The following is a 19,739-nucleotide window of genomic DNA, read 5'->3' on the forward strand; positions in this document are numbered from 1 at the left end:
TCAACTAACATTTTTAACCTTTTGCCTCTTTTTTCCTGTTCCCCATCCTCCGCTGAGCTGCACTGGATGGTCTCGAAATGATATCCGTTCTCTACAGGATGGACCCAGATGTGATTTTTCTGGTGTAGATATATTCTTTTCTAAGCAACAAACACATATATGAAATTAAACAACAGTAAACACTAAATTTCACTGCTTCATGTTCCTTTTAATATGACAAAATATATTGCTATGTCTAAATTGATAGCAAACACCTTTTCTAACTCTGTATTCCTCTCTGTTTTAAAAGTTATTAAAGTATTTTCAAAAAGCAGTAATTTATGGAAAAAAAAGCCTTTATGAAAATAAACAGTAAAATTACTACACAAAATTACCCTATTTTTAATAGGGCCACTATGTGTCTATTTTGAGTATATTTTACACAGATAAATTAGCATCTTCCAAATTGATGTAGGTCTAGTTCAGAAGATATATCAATTTAACAAGTTATTGTTTTTAGACCAAATGAAAGTATTTCTTCTTTCAAAGCCCACAAATACTTGGACTTTGAGATAGCTAAATGATGCCAAAGCAAGTTTAAGCACACACAGAAATGTACTAAATAATAATTGTCATATATATAGACAATTGAATAATTTAGCCAGTATATACTGGCTATATACTGGCTATATACTAATTTAATAAACTAAACAACTATTAGAGTTGATTCAAATTATTATATTTACTTTATACAAAACAACATTTTACAGATGGAAATGTCTTTCTTAGACACCTATTAGCATGCTAAGTGTCTGAGGAAAACAAACTAAACTTGCCAAGAGGATGATATGATGTTCACAGTATAGCAGTTATATATATATATATAATTACTGTGATGGATTATCAAATACAAAATTTACAAACATCTTTTTGCCACCTATCAAAGGAAAAGATTACTGATTACATACCTTTAGTAAACATTTTTGATATTTCAATTTCTTGGTACTTTGAAACAGCAAAACTAAATTTCTCATAATAAATAGCCACCCCCAAAAAATAATAATAATAAAACAATGCTTAAATTATATAATTGAACATGTTTATTTAGAAATATAGGCAACAATAGTGATACATTTTCAAACAGAACTTTTCTGTTTTCTTGCGGATACTTTTCTATAGTTAGCTAGATCTAAATGTCAGGAGCTTTTACCAGCTTAGTGTTCCCTTTTTATGAACTTTTTAATTATTGCAAATGCATCTTATAAATAGTTCTCTCTTTTTGTTGTCAAGAGTTTTCTAGTAGCTTTAATGTGATACCTGTCTGTTTACTTACAGCTCTATGGATGTAGTTAATTGATTTTTTTTTTTTTTGAGGTATATAATTTACTCTAGGTCTACTTGATAAAGGTCTAAAATGCTACTGTCTTGCCTTTACAGGATCCCCAGTTTTTGGATCCTTTTATCTGACACCTCAAATGGTAGAAGATATCTAGTACAGAAAGGCTTTTGTTAAAGAGCATAGAATAAAGTTATTTAACTAAGCAGTAAACATTCTACTAATTCTTTTGACTGGGAACTGTAATATATTCATTGAAACCTGAGACCTTCAAATTAGTTAATTGATTAAGGAAACTTGAAAATAAATCTAATATGGTGATAATATTAAAAAAAAGAAATTGTGTCCCTTCATTAAAGATTTTTTTTTTCTGAATTTGGAAATGTTGTTAAACCATAAAAAGATTTAATACTGTGGAATATGACATCTGTTTAAAAAAAAAAAAAAAAAAAAGGAAAGGAAAGGAAAGAAAGAAAGAAAAAAAAAAGGAAGTATCTATTACATGTTTAGACCGGAAAAATATTTTGGGCTAGTGTATGCTTGAGACTGACTCTTTAATACATTCATCTTCAAGATTATATCAATGATAAAGGTATATTAGAGATAGCAGTTATTTCTGTATTTTGATGAAAGAAATATTTGAATTACCTTTTGAATTATTATTGAATTATTTTGAAAAAAGACAAATGTCAGAACAAAACCAATAATAATAAATTTGAAAATTAGTTTAAAAGTGACAGAGCCCAATGAAAACAGAAAAAAGAAAGGCAAAAACATCCTAGTTGCCTAACCTGGATTATTCCTGGACTAACAACCACACTTGTTTATGAACTTATCTGTACTGATAAATATTATTTTCATGATGGATTTCAGAAATTTATAAATACAGTTTTCTGGCTTTCCACTTAAAACTATATGCAATTCATTGCAAGGGATATATTGTCCTTCCATTGCTATGAAAGGTATATTATTCCATAATAAAATCCCTGAAGACTTGCTGTAATTTGCTATAAGATACTTGTGAGAAGTCTTTACAAATTAGTAATATACCATTTTATTTTGGCAGAATGATGGCAGTATCTGTCATAGCATGAATTGTACTTGTCTAAACTTCACGGTCAATAGTTCATGTATTTATTTTTTATTTTTAATTGTAACCGATTGATACATTGCTTAGAGGATAGCATAGTCAAATATTTTGTAAGTAAAATGTAACAATTTATTAATTTTGAGTGTATATAATCTGTCTGACAAAAGAACCTTCTATGTGAGAATCATGGCTCAGAATTTCTAGACCCTGTGGTCTCAGTAGCAGGGCAGGACAATTTCCTCAGCCTTAAGTTATTTTTGCAAAATTCCAGATAATCACTGCTCCCTTGAATCTGGGTTTAACAAATCAGAGGATATCCCAAAGTCTGGTGGTCACGGCACTCTTTTTCTCTATGCAGCCTATAGTGTTGGTTAGACTTTCTACTGTCTGCTTTAAGCTTTACCTACAGTATTGATCTAGAGAAAGTTAATCAAAGCATAGGCTAACTCTATATCCTTCCTTCCCATCATTCATAGAATTCTTAGCATTTTCAGACAAATAAAATGAAATCATTGCAGGGAAGTTAGGCTTGTAAAGTGTGCACACTGCAAAGCATAGAATCATTTAGGTTGGAAAAGACCTTCAAGTCCAACCATTCTCCTAACACTACAAGTACACCACTAAACCATGTCCTTAAGTGACACATCCACACATCTCTTAAATACCTCCAGGGGTGGTAATTCCCTGGGCAGCTTGTCTAACCACCCTTCCCATGAAGAAATGCCTCCTGATATCAAGTCTAAACATCCCCTGGCACAACTTGAGGTCATTGCCTTGAGTCCTATCACTGAGAAGATTGACACCTTCCTCATTACAAGCTCCTTTCAGGTAGTTAAAGAGAACGGTGAGATTTCCCCTCAGCCTCCTTTGCTCCAGACAAACAATTCCAGTTCCTTCAGCTGCTCACTCCCTTTGTATGTTCCACCTTCATGTCTTTGAAGTGGATATAAACAAGCTTGCTCTTTTGAGAATGTACTTCTGATATCAACTCAATTGAACTGAGAGATGGGTATTATTATCAGCATTGCTGATCTAGTTATTGGTCTAACTGGAGTGATGAAAAACTTCCACTGAGACAAAACAGCCTATTCCCTACAGAAGAATTCTCAAATAGTTATGTGCCAGACTGGCATAGAAGCATAATGAGGTTTGCTTACTCCTATTCATGTTATACTTAATTCTCAGACATTATATTTACAGAACTACTAGTTGCTTAAATGTTAATTATGATTGAGTGTTGTAAGGCAAAGAAACAGCTCATTTATGATGAAGGCGTAAGTCAAATATAAGACATCTTTTTATTGCATCTTTCTCCTAGAGCTTCATGGAATAACCAGAAAGGAAAATGAAAATATACAAATGGAATGCATTGCAAATATAGGACTTAACTGATTTATCATACATGTGCCATTAAATTTCTATGCTTATTTTTAAGTCATATTCTTTATTTTAAGAAAAGGTGAGAAAATAATAAAAAGTGGGGAAGATACTTGGTTCAATGAACAGAAGAATAAAACAAGAGTTCACTAAAAACAATGATGGCTTGCAAATGCAAACATTTTGCATGTTCTACCAAAAGCATCTAAAATGCTGCAAGGTCAGATATTCATGAATTATTAAAATGTTTAAAAACTGAGAGATACTTTACATGTTCTTCAGAGTGCAGTTAATTTGGAAGTCTTACTTTACAATCCAATACTTTATTTTTTTATTTTTATTTTTTTTAGAGATCCTTATAGTACTCTGTTACAGCATTAGTAATAGTAATATAGATAAATGGCTTTCACAGGAAGCTTAGATTTGCAATACCTTATTTCTTTCCTAAATTACAATGTGTGTCTTGCAAATGAGTGTTTTGTGTATAAGTATATCTGAACAAATAAAATTAATATTATCAGAACTTGATTGGAAAAATAAAAGGTGAAATTTAGAGTCTTAGTTTGTTATAAAGAAATCTATAAGGCATATCTTTCATTTAGTAAGCATACATACATATACAGGTATGCATATGTATATTTGTGATTTATGAATAGTTGTAAGCATGCACATAATACTTTTTTTTTTTAATGTTATATTCCATAAATGTAATGGGACTAAGCAAAAGACAATAACAAAAAGATTCATATTTTTTCAAGCCCATATGTAAGTATCTTTACTAAATAGAAATTAGAAGTAATACATTGTTTTTATTCTATAACGTACTGATAATTTTGCAACCGTAACAATAAATAATAATAACAACAGTAACAACAACAACATTTTTACCATTTATGGGTACTAGAATGAACTAGAACATGGTATTAAGTATAATTTAACATGATATATAGTTATTCTAATACCCCCTCATATGGGAACAAATTGGTAGCCAAGAAAAACAATTGAATTTCTCCTATCTTCCAAAGGTTTGGAAGATTCAGGTTGTAATAGCAATTTGCTGTACTTTCATTTAATTGTAACTTTTGACTATATGAAGCTCGAGTGTATTCTGAAATATATTCAGGTGTCTGTATATATCAAATACAAAGACTACGTGCTGAAAGCTTGTCTTGGGTTTGGTTAACAAGCTTCTATTTCTAAGCAGTTACTTTTCTGTTGTTTAATCTGTTTTCTGCTATTGATTTGTTCTGGTCTTTTTTGGTTAAAGCCTGGGTCTTTTAACAAATGTCAAGGTTTACATATCCTCTGTTTTGATCAGTAATGCAATATGTAAAATGTTTTGAATAAAATTCTTGGTGTCCAAGAAGAAAAGCTTGGTTAAACAGGTTATGATAAAAATTTTGTGATGCATAGTAGACGTCATAGGGCATTTATCGATCCACCTAACATTGTGTGTCTGGAGAGAGAATATATTTCAAAGTCTTTACCATATTGTATTACTTAAGAGCAAATACAGCATAAGAAGGCATGGGAAAAAAAAATCAACATTTTAATGAAAGTGACCAGAACAAATCCTTACCAGCAAAGCGTTTACATCAATTTAAGCTCTGGAAAGAAGCTAGGTTCAGCAGGTCTATGAAAAGGTGAATGTGACAATCTCAGAAGAGTTACTTTTTAATATTGTTATTTATGGTATTTATGGCTATACTGAAGTCAGATCACAAATTTTGTTCTCTTTTTTTTTTTTGAGTTGCATTGTTTACATTAAAACAAACAAAATATTGTATTTTAAATTTACATTATGTTTCTATATTTAACATGCATATTTGAATAGTATTGAGAAGCCTCAGGAGCATCTTATATGTAAAGATAGATCTCCTTTCCCTATAGAGATCTGAAACTAAAACATTTTTTTGGGGGGGGTGGGGGGGAGGGGGTAAGCAAACGATTAATTTTGTTTGTAAATCTCCCTGTCTTCAAGTTTGTAGGACTAGAGACTAATCTTAATATTTTGTAGAAACAATGAATTTAAACTGTTTATCAAACATTGATACTATTCTAACCAGATCATACTAGCAATTACATATTTGATTAATCTCAGCTCTTCAACTCTTAACATGAAATTCAGACACATAAAGGAATTCATACAGACAAACATTTACAAGAATAATGACATAAATTATAAACATTTATTAATCACCTTTCTACACATAGAGATAAAATAACATAAAAAACATAATGCTCCAAAGATGTTCCTGTAAAATAGAACATTTTCCTAACTATAAACAGGACTTTAGCACCACTGGTTATTAAAGACCAATATTTCCTTTGTATTCCAGCTTCTTATCTATTTCCCAAATTTTGTCCATTTAGGATGATATTTTACAGGCTGACTTATTGGCTTTGGCTGAAGTTTTCAGAAAAGTCAGTCTCATCTAAGAAAAAAATACATGACATATTTATGTTGCCCATTGCAGAAATGACTTGAAATTTGCCAAGCAACAGAGCTTTGTTTTTTGGATCTGTCCAAATTTGATCAAGTATATACAAATTGTTTCTACATGATTAGAGGTGATTTTGGTTATGTTCCTTAAAACATCAGGCAACATGGAAACATGCTTTATCATGATGTTACAGGGAGCATGTCTACTCTTAAAAACAATGTTGAAAGTCATGCTAGGTCAGGGAACTTAGGAGCCTGCTTGCTCTATGCTCTCTGTGACAGAGTCTAGCTACAGGAGCAGTAGAGAAGAAGCAGGAAAGAAAGTGAGAGAAAGGCAGAGGGTTATTAAGTTATGACGATGGCATACTGCAAGAACAGGGAAACACTTGGATGTTTTTTCTGTGGATAGAGGAAAAGCAGGAAAAAATGAAGTTTTTTTTTTTTTTTTTTTTCTTTCTTTGTGTATTAGATACATGTATCATAGTGAAATCTGGTTTACTAGTCTGGCTTACTGGGTTTGATTAAGACAGGACTTCACCTTAGAAATTCATTTTACCTTCATGGTCATAGACTTCATGATCATTCTGTCCATTTTTGAGAGAAGCCTTCTTCTCAAACAGATAATATTAATAAATAGCTCTCTGAAAATGAATGGTGACACTTATGCTGATTCACTTTACTTGCACATTCAGGACTTAAATCTATACTGGAAAGAAATTTATGACACATGTCTTTTTATTGTTTTTGTTTGTTTCTTTATTTTCCTGGTTTTATCATTGTAAACTGCTTGTTCTATTTTTAATAACTTTTCTAGAAGGAGTACTGCACTTCTGTATTACTTAATCAAACATCTTCCCAGTTAGAAAAAAAAAATCAGTAACTGAATTTAAGAAACTCTCAAAGAATAATAGTTAGACATACACTGTCACTAATTAACTTTTTATTTTGTGAATCAATCAATTCCTCATTTGACACATCCCTTGATTTAATCAGTCTATTTTAACTAATCTGTGGTTTGCATGGTTGTACCTGTGTATATACATCTGTAACATTACTCCTTTGTTGACATGGCAGCTTCCAAATAGTCTACCCAGTTCATAAATGAGGAGGAGTCCCTTTGCCCTTCCTAACAGTTAAATATAATGATCCTTTCAACAGTGGGTATATAAACTTTACAGTATAGTACATATCTCAGTTGTCATTTCAGCAGTTAAAAGAACTAATCTATGGAAAGTCAAAATGACATTCCTAATATCAACTAACAGGCTACTTACAGAACCAAGAAAAAAAAATCCAAGTCAAAATTCTTGAATCTGCTGTTAAATATTTACTCTCATGTGGATAAATATATACATTCACTTACTGTACCCACAAAAAAGTATTTTTTTTTATATCTGTCTATGCATGAACAAGTTCCCTTGTGCTGTGTATTTTTGCATATAGGACATCAAGTAAAGTTCAGTATACTAAAAGGTGCTTAAAATATAATGAAGAATATTGTATGGATTTATTCTTTTTTTTTTTTTTGTTATTCACTTCCTTTTCACAGCTTCTTGCCTAAGCACCATTCTACCCTAATGTGGCTAAGAGTTTCCAGACTGAGGTTATTTTGCATTTTTTTCAGCATACAACATCGGCTTAATCCATTTCTAACTGTTTTCCTATGACCATATAAATATATGTTATGCAAAAAAGTGTGGTGGAATATCAGCTCTTTTCTGAGGCATATTTTGTATTCTGGTAAGACGTACAGAGGAATCTCAGTGGAAAAAATATTATGTTGAAATGATGTTCACAGCAATAATCACAATTCTCTAGTAGGTTTCAAAACCTGGTAAACTTTAACTACTTCAGAACTGTGGAACCCTTTTTCATCCATTCTATATATTCATTTCCTGAGAACAAAAATATTCATAGTATGGAATTATCCCATAATCTTTTACTGGACAAAATGCATGTCTTAACATTCATGTGGTCATACTACCAGATGTGGCTTACAGAAGAGATAGCTTTATTCCTAATATAGTGATAGCAGTTGTGATTTTTTCAAGTAAATTGGGTTCATCATTTTACTAAGGACAAGTAATTAGTACTGTAAATATCCCTTATACACTTACAGCATTTCTAAATGTTTCTAAGGAGAAAGCATAAATTTTACTGTTATCTTCTAGAAATTCTACTAAGCAGGTAAACAGCAAGAAACTGAAAGGACTACTAAATAAGTACTTCCATATTTGATCATATGTTTCTAAAATGTTTCTTACTCAGTTTCTGTAACATGGCAAACTTCTAATGGAGAATGTATGAGAAAAAAGAAAGAGATAAAACAGGGGAAGGAAGGAAGGAAGGAAGGAAGGAAGGAAGGAAGGAAGGAAGGAAGGAAGGAAGGAAGGAAGGGAGGGAGGGAGGGAGGGAGGAAAAATACCAGCTGAAGTTTCTCAGTAAAACATAAATGAGAGTAAAGCATGAAGAGAGATCTTAAAAATGAAATGTTTACTGCACACACAGAGTTTACAAATCCTAAATGAAAGACAGCGGTTATGGAACTGGAATATATAGACAATTATAATGGTAAGGGGAAATGAGCAGGAAAGCAGGAATTTTTTAAGAAGTAAAGATGTATCACACTCCTTAAAACAAAGCTGAAAATTTTCTTAGGGATTCTGATTTATCAAAAGAAAGGGAGGCAATAAAAAAAAAAGTGGGATTCTGTCAAGAAGAAGAATAAGAATTGAAAGGTGTAATAAAGAAAGTGAAAAAAGTGAACAAAGTTAAGGGAGGTTTTTATGGTTTTTTTTTGTTGTTTTTTTTTTGGGGGTTGGTTGGTTGATTGTTTTTTCCTACTGAGTTGGAAGTCTTTCCACTGTAAGAACAGCTTTATTAAACTTCATTAATTTAATTTCACAGAGTATGAGAATGGTAGAGTTGGAATTTATCTGAGAAATGAAACCGATACATGTCTTGCAGTGGAGATAGCAATTAAAGGTCATGTTTAGAACTAGGGGTGATTAAGGAATTACAAGGTTGAGCTCCAAGCTTTTTTGTTTGTTTCGTTTTTTAATTTTGTTTCCCCAAAAAAATAATATTTTACAGAAATCAGAGACTCTCTGAAAGACTAAGATTAGGGGAAGAAAAGAATTAAGAATAACAGGTAGCATTTTAAGTAACAGTGAGGGGCCCAGCTCCCGTTGGGCTTCTGGGAATTCCAGTCAAAAGATTGCAGGTCACATAACAAGAAAGTAAATGAAAATAAAATTTAAGATTTGTAGAGTATAGAAAAACACAAAATGCTGATGATAGGTAGACAATGTAGTTTTACATCTCATCTCAATGTACAACATTGATTGTATGTAACCAGTCTGGGATGATAGAATGGAGTTTATGATTGTCATAACCTACTCACAAACTCTGGATTAGTATAAAAAAAAATACCGTCTAGCTTGTTATCAAAAAATAATTACAATTTCTAATTCTTGCAAAAAAATTCAATGTCCACCTTGTAACTTAGTGTTAACTACACTATTAGTGTTCAGGAAAGTGTTCATTAACAAATTTTATAACCAGTAATTCACACCAGTATTCACAGAGTTAATAAAAATGTTAATAAAACTCTGTAAGGCACTAACCACATCACAGACCAGGGGTATGTGTTACAGAGAAGGTACACATCAGGGAAAAATATCTTTCTTTTCTGCCCTTTTTTACAAAAGCAAAGTGAGTTAACGTAAAAAATTTAAAGGCAGAAAATACAATCAGCAAATGGTCTTTTAAACATGCTTCCTTTTGCAACTCATTGGCACAAAGTATCAGAAAGATCAAGATCTTAGCAGTTTGACAAGAATGGACAAAAAATGAAAAAATAAAAATAAAAGCCCCCAAAAATCAAGAAATAGAAAAGAAAAAATAACCAGAGAGCAGAAAGAAATAACTATGATTTTTGGAAGGAATATAAGGTAGTATGTTTGAGACATAATGTACTGGCCGTCAGTCCAGGCAAGGTCCTAAATTGGATTGATAACTAGTCTGACCGAGCACTTTTTATTCTTTCTTGAGGTTATATCTTTTACTTACATTTTGATTATTATTATTATTTTTTTGTTAATATAATTTAACCCATATCAGTCAATTTTCCCTTTGAACATATAACACAGAAGCACATCAAATATCCTAAGTGCTATACAGAAATGTTTTCCTTTACCTGAGATGTACTAGGTCCACAGCATTTCCTTTATTATTAAATTCATTTTTGTGTCAAGGAACAGAATTAAGTTAGTTTGGGATTAATTCATTCCATCCATTTTTTTTTCAGAAACACCTAGTAATTTCTGGTGATAACAATCTTTAAATTCTTTAACCTTAACTTCAGAAATGCTAAGAACCTATCCTCGGCAAATAAGGCCTACAAAAAGTACATTGAAAATTGGCAGTTCCCCAAAATACTTCTGAAAATGTTGACTTAGCCTTTCTAAAAACCTCTCTGAATTAAAGCACTGAAGCATTACATGTTTTGTCTTTACAAAAACATGATCATTCATCTACAGTCATGACCCAGAAATATATGAGATGCATTTTTTTCAGTATCACACATATTTGATTTTTTTTTTTTCAGTAAATGTACCTAAAATAATTTATTCAGTATTTTTAGACCTGCTTTTTCAATCTGGAGGATCTCATTGATTTACTGATGCAATTACTGAATTACAAATTATATGTAAGAAACATATATGATACCCCTAACATCTCTTATATTTAGTAACAACCCTCAGCTGTACAGCACAGTTTGCTGAAGACTTCCTACCAATAATTAGGATGTAAAGTGGTAGTGTAGCTATGTTTTGTTGATTAAATCTTGTCAGATCATTGAGGTCAAATTCTCCTGAAAAAATGGTGTAAGGACTTGATTTAATAATTAGTTAAAATGGAAAGACCTTCAAGGTCACAGTCCCTTCTCTAACCTCTTCAGTAATACCAATTCATTGTTAATTCAAAATGAATACACCTACTGAATCACTAAAACACTTTCCAGGCTTCTTCGTTAAATATTTCAGAATGCAAAACCAAGAGGGAATACAGCAGGAAAGTATTATATAATGAATATATTTTTCATATAAAAAAGAGGCAAACATTTAATGTTTTCAGACTAAGGTCCCCGTTGAGCTAATAATTTATTGTAAATTATTGAAGAGCAACAGTCTTCGGCAAACTGAACTAATACAATCAACGTGCTTATTTACTTCATATAAATTGTAGAAAGATAACAGTAATGTCTGGTTTTATAAGTAATATGCATTTCAGTTTAATGTATCATCGCTGTTTAGCCTTGTTAGATCCACAATGAAAAAAATATATAGACAAATAATAATACATACAGAAACATATATAGAAAAACATAAATCCTGTGCCCTTTTTTCCTTAGTTCCCCAACTACAGAAAGGAGAATGAACATGTAATTGTGCTTATATAGGTATGTCTTTTGTGAAAATACATATATTACCAGACACGGTAGACTGTCTGTCTCTCACACTTATGACTCTGACAGTTGGATTGTTCTTCCCTGCTTCTTTCCTAGTCTCTTCTTTTTGAAGGCATAATACAATGGCACTTTTTTATTTACTGTACTAAAGCTCCTAAGGCAAGTTCTGCGTAACAGTTCTCTTTTCAGAGAAAGAGCTGATTCTTATTTATTTTTCTGGATGGCAGGATAGTGTAGGTTATAATCTAGACAGCAGTTATACATTAATATGAAAGTGGTGTATACTACTTAACTGAATTATTCCAGATATGCATACATTCTATTCTGAACATATGAATAGAATGATAATTTTGCCATTGACATTTGCAGCTCAGCTACTAAATTCAGGATCTTAGTAGTCAGCAATCTCATCTAATTTAAATGGTGGGGCTTCATTAGTAGCCAATGGAGAGAAACTGGAAAATTCAGTATGCAATTCAAGTTTTTCTAAGATGGCAGGCAGACAAAGAATTTTATTCTTTCTTGATGGCTGCACTTAACTGAGACTAGGATGCTAAATTTTATCTAATCTAATTTTAGGAATGTAACTCTAGTGCATAAGCATGGACAAATTGTACTTACTGTTATTTTTGCCTGTGGTAGACTAATAGAATGTAAATAAATCTTTAATTCAAAGCCTTAAAAAATACATCATAAAACAAGAGATCGCAAATGTTTTATGTTTTCCTTGAATTTTAACTTAATTTTCCTTGAAAGTGAAAAGTTAACATTTATAAAAAGAGAATTAAAAAAAATCAGCAATTACATATAATTTATGAAATAGCCTGATTTCTACTTTGACACAAAACATTTCAAGAAACTGCATTGCTTAAATGGTTTTATGAATTCTAATAATTTTCCCAAAGTTATTTGATACTGCTTATATTTTCTATAATGAAAATTTGGGGCCTTTGAATTTCATTTATTTGGATAAGTCACTTTGTACACAAATGACAAAATATAGTAGAACGTATTAGAAATATGCTAACATATTCTTCAGCTACATTACACAAAATAAAACATGAATCTGAAAATGGTATCATTCTATGACTTTCAAGCATTATTCTATTTTTTCATATACATGTTCTTCTTTTAATTTGTATGATATTAAAGAATGATAAAAATATAGGGATCCTCTGCCACTGAGCTACAGTAAATTCTGTAGGATGCATATACTACAGCATTATTGGTAATTAACGTGACAGAAATCTATGGCTTGATTAAGATATGTGTTATGGTATTTAGTTAACAGAAGTTGTATTTTCCAAACCTATTTTGGGAAAAAAAATGAAGGAGAACATAAAACAATAATATTTTTAGCATAAAATATTCTGTTTCATAATATAAAGAAACAATATTTTATGAACTTGGGCATCAGAAGACCTAGTATATGTCACACTGCCTGTGGGTTAAAATTACAAGAGGAAAGTCCATTGATATTAATGATGCATTTTTTAAACAGAACCGTAGAAAACATATGAAAAGGTTTCAGGTAAGAAACAGAAGAATAATTAGCATGTGTTATTAGGGATTCCAAGCATGCTTAGTTCCACCAAAGTATTTTAAAGTGACCTTTAAAACTGTTATTGAAAAAGCCCATAACTTACTTGAAGATCTTGCTGAGTGTCTGTGTGGCTGCTTATTTTTTTCTCTGCTCTTAGTCAAAGCACTTCCACTGGCCATGGAAACAAGATCTAAATCCGTGTCTTCTCTGCTTACAGGGCTTGCCTGGAAGCAGTGGGAGAGAATGTACACAATCATGAAACAAAATGTAACATTTTCTGAATGCAGCTCACATTACCCCAAATAAACAAACAGGGCCTGTCAAACAACCTTCTTCAAAATGATACCACAATCCTTTATTGTTGCCTAGGCTGAACAAATGCACTATGTCAAAGCATTTTTGTAAATAGGAGCCGATCTTAAAATTGTGGTTTGTGATCTGAGTCAGTGCAGCAACAAAAGAAAACATTTTAGTACAGTAATTTTGAAGAAAATCAATCTTGCAGATGGCTGATGAAACCTTAAACAGCTTAAGATCATTTACTGACCAGTCTATAATTTAAGTTATAGCTGAATGTCAGAGATGTCATATTGGATTATTTTCTGCAATATTTATGTTTTATCCAGGACATGTATCACTTCAATCAATCAAAGACCCAGTAAGTAATTTAATCTTTTAGTTTTTTGCTACTTAACCATATCCATCAGTTAGCGTTTAAATTATACTTTAGGTAAGAGTATTTTATTAATTATGAACTTCTACATTTTGGCATGAGGCATGTTACCTGCACCTCAATATGGCAAAATAGAAATAAAAATCATCTTTTAGCTTAGCCAGAGGTCCTTGTTTTGGCACCATGTAGGGTAACGGCTAAAAATATTGACCTGGAAGATATCACACACTGTAAATTGTCGAGTGTCACTTTTTTTCTTTTTTTTTTTTTTTTCCTAGCAATTACTACATGTTTACACAACAAGAACTCTCTTTCCTTGAAATTAAAAGCTATTCAATGTCTAAAGCAGTTATCCAACAATACTATTGATTAGATATTGAGGACCAGCAACAATGACTGGGAAAAATCAGGCACTGGAGAAGAGCGATCTACAAAATCCCCAGTGTAGACCTAGTCAGCTGAAGTACTGACCATAGAGATACACTTAAATTTTCAATTCTCTGGCACTTCAAAAGTGGAGTCCAGAATGCAGATTAAGCCCTTCCTCCATCTGGGCTGAAAAGCCACAAATCCTGTAAGAACCTAGGTGTCTGAGTAGAGTCCACTTTTTCAACTTAAACAAACAAACAAACAAAACCAGAGAGAAAGAAAAAGAAAATGCTGGTGGCAATGCAACAAAACTTTTACATAATATACTAGTAGCTAGACTGCTTGATCAGGCTTTGGAAAACTGGGTCTCAATTCCTTCCTCAGGCAGCTGAGGCCTGCAGCTCCCTTTTTCTCAGGAAAATGCCATGACTGTAAAGTTGTAGGCTATTCTGGAGGAGACAATCTCCAGACTTCCTGTTCAAACCAGCTCACTGTACCAAGAGAAGCATTGCTCCAATGTAGACAAGCTTTGTAGTCCAGTCTAACAGAGAACTCAAATGAAATGGAGACCTGTTTCATTTCTTTGTCTTTATCCAGGCACTGTTTAATGTAAAATTCATTAAAAACTTCATGCCATTTTCAAACCAACAACTCCAAAGATACAGAGATTTTATGCTCTTCCTTAGTGACTGTGTACCCTTTGTGTCAGCACAGAAAGTTTATTCCTTGCTTCCTGATGTCTGTCTTTTATATATTTAATGACCATTATTTTAAAGTTTCACTTTGCACAGGTAGCGGGATGCATTATTGTTGTTAATATCAATTTTATTTGTTCTTCCATAGCAATATTAATAAACTTTCAAGGGAATAATAGTTTTATCCTGACAATTCTCCATATTTTTGGCCTTACTTTTATACGATCCTCTTAGGCTTGCAAGCTTTGCATGTTTAAAATTTTTAAATTTAAACTTTTAGTTTCTCTTTAATTGAAATAATGCAATCAATGTGATGCTCAGAGAGATTCAAAACAATGGAATTGATCATTCTTATTTCCATCTAAAGTGTTTCAATGCATAGCAGAAGTTATGTCACAGTTTGCAAAGACCCACAAGGCCACAGCATTTTAAGCAACTTACTTTTACATGGAATTATTATCTACCTACCTACTCTACCATCATAGAAGCTGAGGTTTCATCACCTTATAGACTACATTATTCAGAGTCATATGCTAGATTTTAATTCAGCTGTCTGGCTCTCTCATATAAAATATTTGTTATAGTCTTCCAAATAAAGACAAGTGTTTTCAGCCAATTACAATCAAAGTAAATTTTAAAGCTGTATTAATCTCTGGAGCAAACTTAATTAATTAAGGTTTGTAAAGAACCTGATTAAATGTCCTCTGAAACTAATTAAAACCTTCCCTTTTACTTCTATAGCTTAGAGCCAAAATTTAGAAGAAATTTAAGATACTGGTACACTTTTTCAGAGTACAGTATTGGACTTCAGTCTGTAGTGCTCATCACATTTAAATTTTTGGATATTTTGCCCTTAGCTTCATTATTACATTTTTTTTTCCCATTAGTTGGAAATTAATTTTATCAGGAGGAATATTTGTCCTGAATACTGTTCTGCATACAAATATTCATCTATTCCTATATTAAATTATCAAGGTATTATGTAATCTTCTGAGGTAAAAAAAAATGTTGCTAATTTCAAGTTATATAAATGATTTTGAGATGCTGATCAGTAGTGAATTGGTTAACTATGTAGGTAACTTCAAGTAAATATGTAACAAAGATGAATAGGGAAGTCTATCCTACTTGTAATTCAGGAAAATCATATTTAATTTAAAGTGCCCAGCTTAAATTGTAAGTCAGCATGCCTTCCACTACCACTTCTGTGGTAGTAGTAAGCAAAATTATCAGGATTAATAAAATAAGATCTTAAATTTACTGCAGGTTACTAAATAGGGTTCATTCTCCAATGAAAAGGGCTAAGACTTCTATGACTTTATTGTTAATATGCAAACACAGAAATACTATTTCGTGTCAGCTAAAAACAAAGTCTTAAATTCTTGGAATGCATACAGATATCAGTTAGAAAACTACATTAATCTAGTATGTTCAGAATCCAGGCTTATGTAACACATACAAGTTAGGGATGCTATTACACACCAGGAAACTCTATAAACGAGCATATGACATATGAATAAATGACTGGAAATGCCCAGGAATGTTTTCCTGTTCTAATTCTCTCTGCCTCTCCCTCCCTATCCTTCCCTCCCTCTCTCCCTCCCTCTCTCTCTCTCTCTCTCTCTCTCTCTCTCTCTCTCTGTGTTTGATTTGGTGAATGTATATTTTCATCTTTCTTTCAAATTACCAGCACTTTTCCTACTTTTTGGTAATGATTACTGCTGAATGTTAACTTAATTATTGTCATTATTTTGTAGCTTTTAACTGAGTTACTTTGCAAAAGCATTAGGATTATGTTCAGATTTCACATTTCAAACTTCAAAAGCTAACAAAATATATATAAATTTTTAAAACATAATTCTCCATCCATATATGTGTATAAACCACATTATTATTTCATTGCCTATATAAAGCTGCTTTCTACATTAGAGATATTTTATTCCCTTATTTCTATTTTTTGACCTATTGCATTTTTCACAGTATTTCATTTATGTGTAACAGCTGTGTAACATGGCACAGGCTGCAACAATCCCATAACATTGCTTGTCATGTGGGTACACCACATAATACTGTTGTGGGATTGCTGTAGAATTTTGTGGACAGAACTGCTTACCGTAAACAGGATACAATCTACCTATGTGCATATATGCTTGTTGATAATTATATAACGTGTAATTTAGATAACATTACTAGATTATGATTTGTTCAAATCAGAGAAATTACTTTTTTAGACTTTATCTAATAAATAACTATTAGTTCTGCTGCATCTAAACCCCATCAGAAGTCACCCAGTTCATGATTTCAGCCACTAAACATTCAAAAATAAACTCTAAGAATTGCATAGACATCATACCAAAGAAAAATCTTAGACAAAACCTGACTTAAAGAAAATAGCAATAGTAATGTCTAACTCTTAAGAGCATTTATTCAATCATGAATTTTAGAAGAGTTTATAGAAGCATTTCCGAAACACACATATTGCATAGTTGGTGAAACCAAGGAATATAGGTGCTGGAGAAGGCCAAGACTGCTCCAAGTACACAATGAGGTACGTAATCTTAGAGGCACATGTCACATCATGGAACTATGGAAATTTGTTATATATATATATATATATATATATATAATATTTATATATATTATATTTTGTATGTGAATAGAAGACACAGACCTTGTCAGTTCCTGATGTGAATTAATTTGGAAGTAGCTCAATGCAGTTCAATATGAGCATCAGCTCAATACCAGCAGTATAAACAAACACACCAACAACGCATGTTGCCATACTTTATAAATAGACACAAAATAAATACACAAGACTTGTGTTCTCACACTTGGTACAAACTGAAATCAACAGATGAAAATACTGTATTTATATAAATACAATAAAATTCAGTTTTTCATTGTTCCTCAGATACAGATGGACACAAGGAATGTGTAAATAAATAGATACTTGCAACCAACACATTAGAATCAAGAACAGCTCTATCATAATTAAAATTACAATTAATATTCCATACAAAGCTAAATTCTGTATTGTTTTTAAGTGTTTTTTTTTTTTTTCACCCCCACATAATTATGTGAACAAGAATATTGCTAACTTGGCAATAAGATGGGAAGTCATACACTATAAATTGGTGTCATACCACTGCTCACTACCAAAGGAGCTTTTGGATATTTCTGACACTAAGTCTTTTCAACTAGTAAATCTTCAGATTGTTCAATCATTTGTATTCCCACTCCCACCGGCCAACAGAATTACCCATTTCAGAAAATGCTTTTTTTTTTTTTCTTTTAATGCTGCAAAGAAAAGAATGAATCACAAGAAGACTAGAGGCCATTTTATGAAAAAAAAGTAGTAAAAAATTGTAGAAATAAATATGACTTTACACTATTTTTAATAATGTTACTATATTAATATAGAAGTCTAACTTTCTTTTAGTAAATGACACTGTGGGCATATTAGAATGATTTAGGTATGTGACAGAGAATTTAACAACATTTAAACTTGTCTGATTGACAAAAATACATTTTCAGTCAATAACGTAATTGGTGCTGAACCATATTTATTGCCTTAAAACATTTTTAAAGGTTGATTTAGAAGCTTTAAAAAACACAGTTATATTTGATATCTTAAAAACAAAAACAGTATCAAATTATGAAACCAGAACCCTATGTACACATATGGGTTTTTGTGCCTGAACCTTCTCCTCTGATCTCCATCAATGGTTGACTTGATTGCCAAATAGAGACGACATTAAAGAATTATATTCAATCAAAAAAAGCTCCTGGTTGTTTTTATACCAAATATGCATTTGAAAACACTATCAAGGCTTAGCTGAATTCTGCAAAATTCCACATGGAAACAAGTTCTTACCACAAGTTGTACTTGTCCACTGTTGTGGGCCACAGGATCCAACTCAGGAAAAAAAGAACAGCTGGGAAAAATGTAAAATGGAAATTTCAATAAATATCACTGTATTGGGTTCATTAAAATACCTGTGAGGATCTCATCCTGGAAACATTCCTGCTCAGATGTAGCTAAGTAGCAATGACACCATTTAAAATGATTCCATGGTTAAAACATATGTTAAAGTATCAGAGTAACTAATATTACAATTGATAGTACATAATATTAAAATTAAGAAATTATTAACAACTACTATTGTTTATTCCAGTCATAAAATACTAATTTCAAAACATAGATATCAATAAATACAATACATGACTGTTTGCATGTACCGACATAAATTATGACTAAATCAGTTGTCACACTATATAGTCTGTTTTCAGTTGCATAAATGTATCAGCTGTTCTAAATAGTCTACCAGTGATGTTCCAGTGTAGGTCAGTGGGAATTTTGCCACATGCATAAATAGTATCATAATCCTAAAAATGCCAGTACAAATATTAGTGCATAGCACACACCCACAGAGGTAACAAAATAATATTTAAATAACATTTAAAAAAAATGCCTTTACAAATTTCCGTGTCTTCTTACTTTCAAACATCATTACATGTTCTGCTCCAGTGTTTTCATTCAAATTAAAAGTCATGACAGATATCTTAAACAAGCTCTTGGAGTGTTTCACTATTATGGAACATGACTGACGTATTTTCTGAAGAATATTTGCTGCATAGACTTCCTTCAGTCATCGATATAGTTTAGAAATGTGGAATATTTTCCCATGTAAAATGTAAGAATATGCAGTCCATTTCATTATGAATTAAATACATTTTTAATGAAAGTCAAGTTAAAATGGTTAT

General features: G+C 31.7%; 1 protein-coding gene across 1 annotated transcript in view; it reads right to left on the reverse strand.

The window, feature by feature from the left end:
- Positions 1-19,739, reverse strand: part of LRRIQ1 (leucine rich repeats and IQ motif containing 1) — a 111,207-nt gene continuing 91,468 nt past the window's right edge. The window contains 3 exon segments of the mRNA XM_035551674.1: positions 1-140; positions 13,345-13,465; positions 18,850-18,910. Of these exon segments, the coding sequence (XP_035407567.1) occupies positions 1-140; positions 13,345-13,465; positions 18,850-18,910 (322 nt within the window).

Source organism: Cygnus atratus, chromosome 1 (assembly GCF_013377495.2).
Source record: "Cygnus atratus isolate AKBS03 ecotype Queensland, Australia chromosome 1, CAtr_DNAZoo_HiC_assembly, whole genome shotgun sequence".
Classification (NCBI taxonomy): domain Eukaryota; kingdom Metazoa; phylum Chordata; class Aves; order Anseriformes; family Anatidae; genus Cygnus; species Cygnus atratus.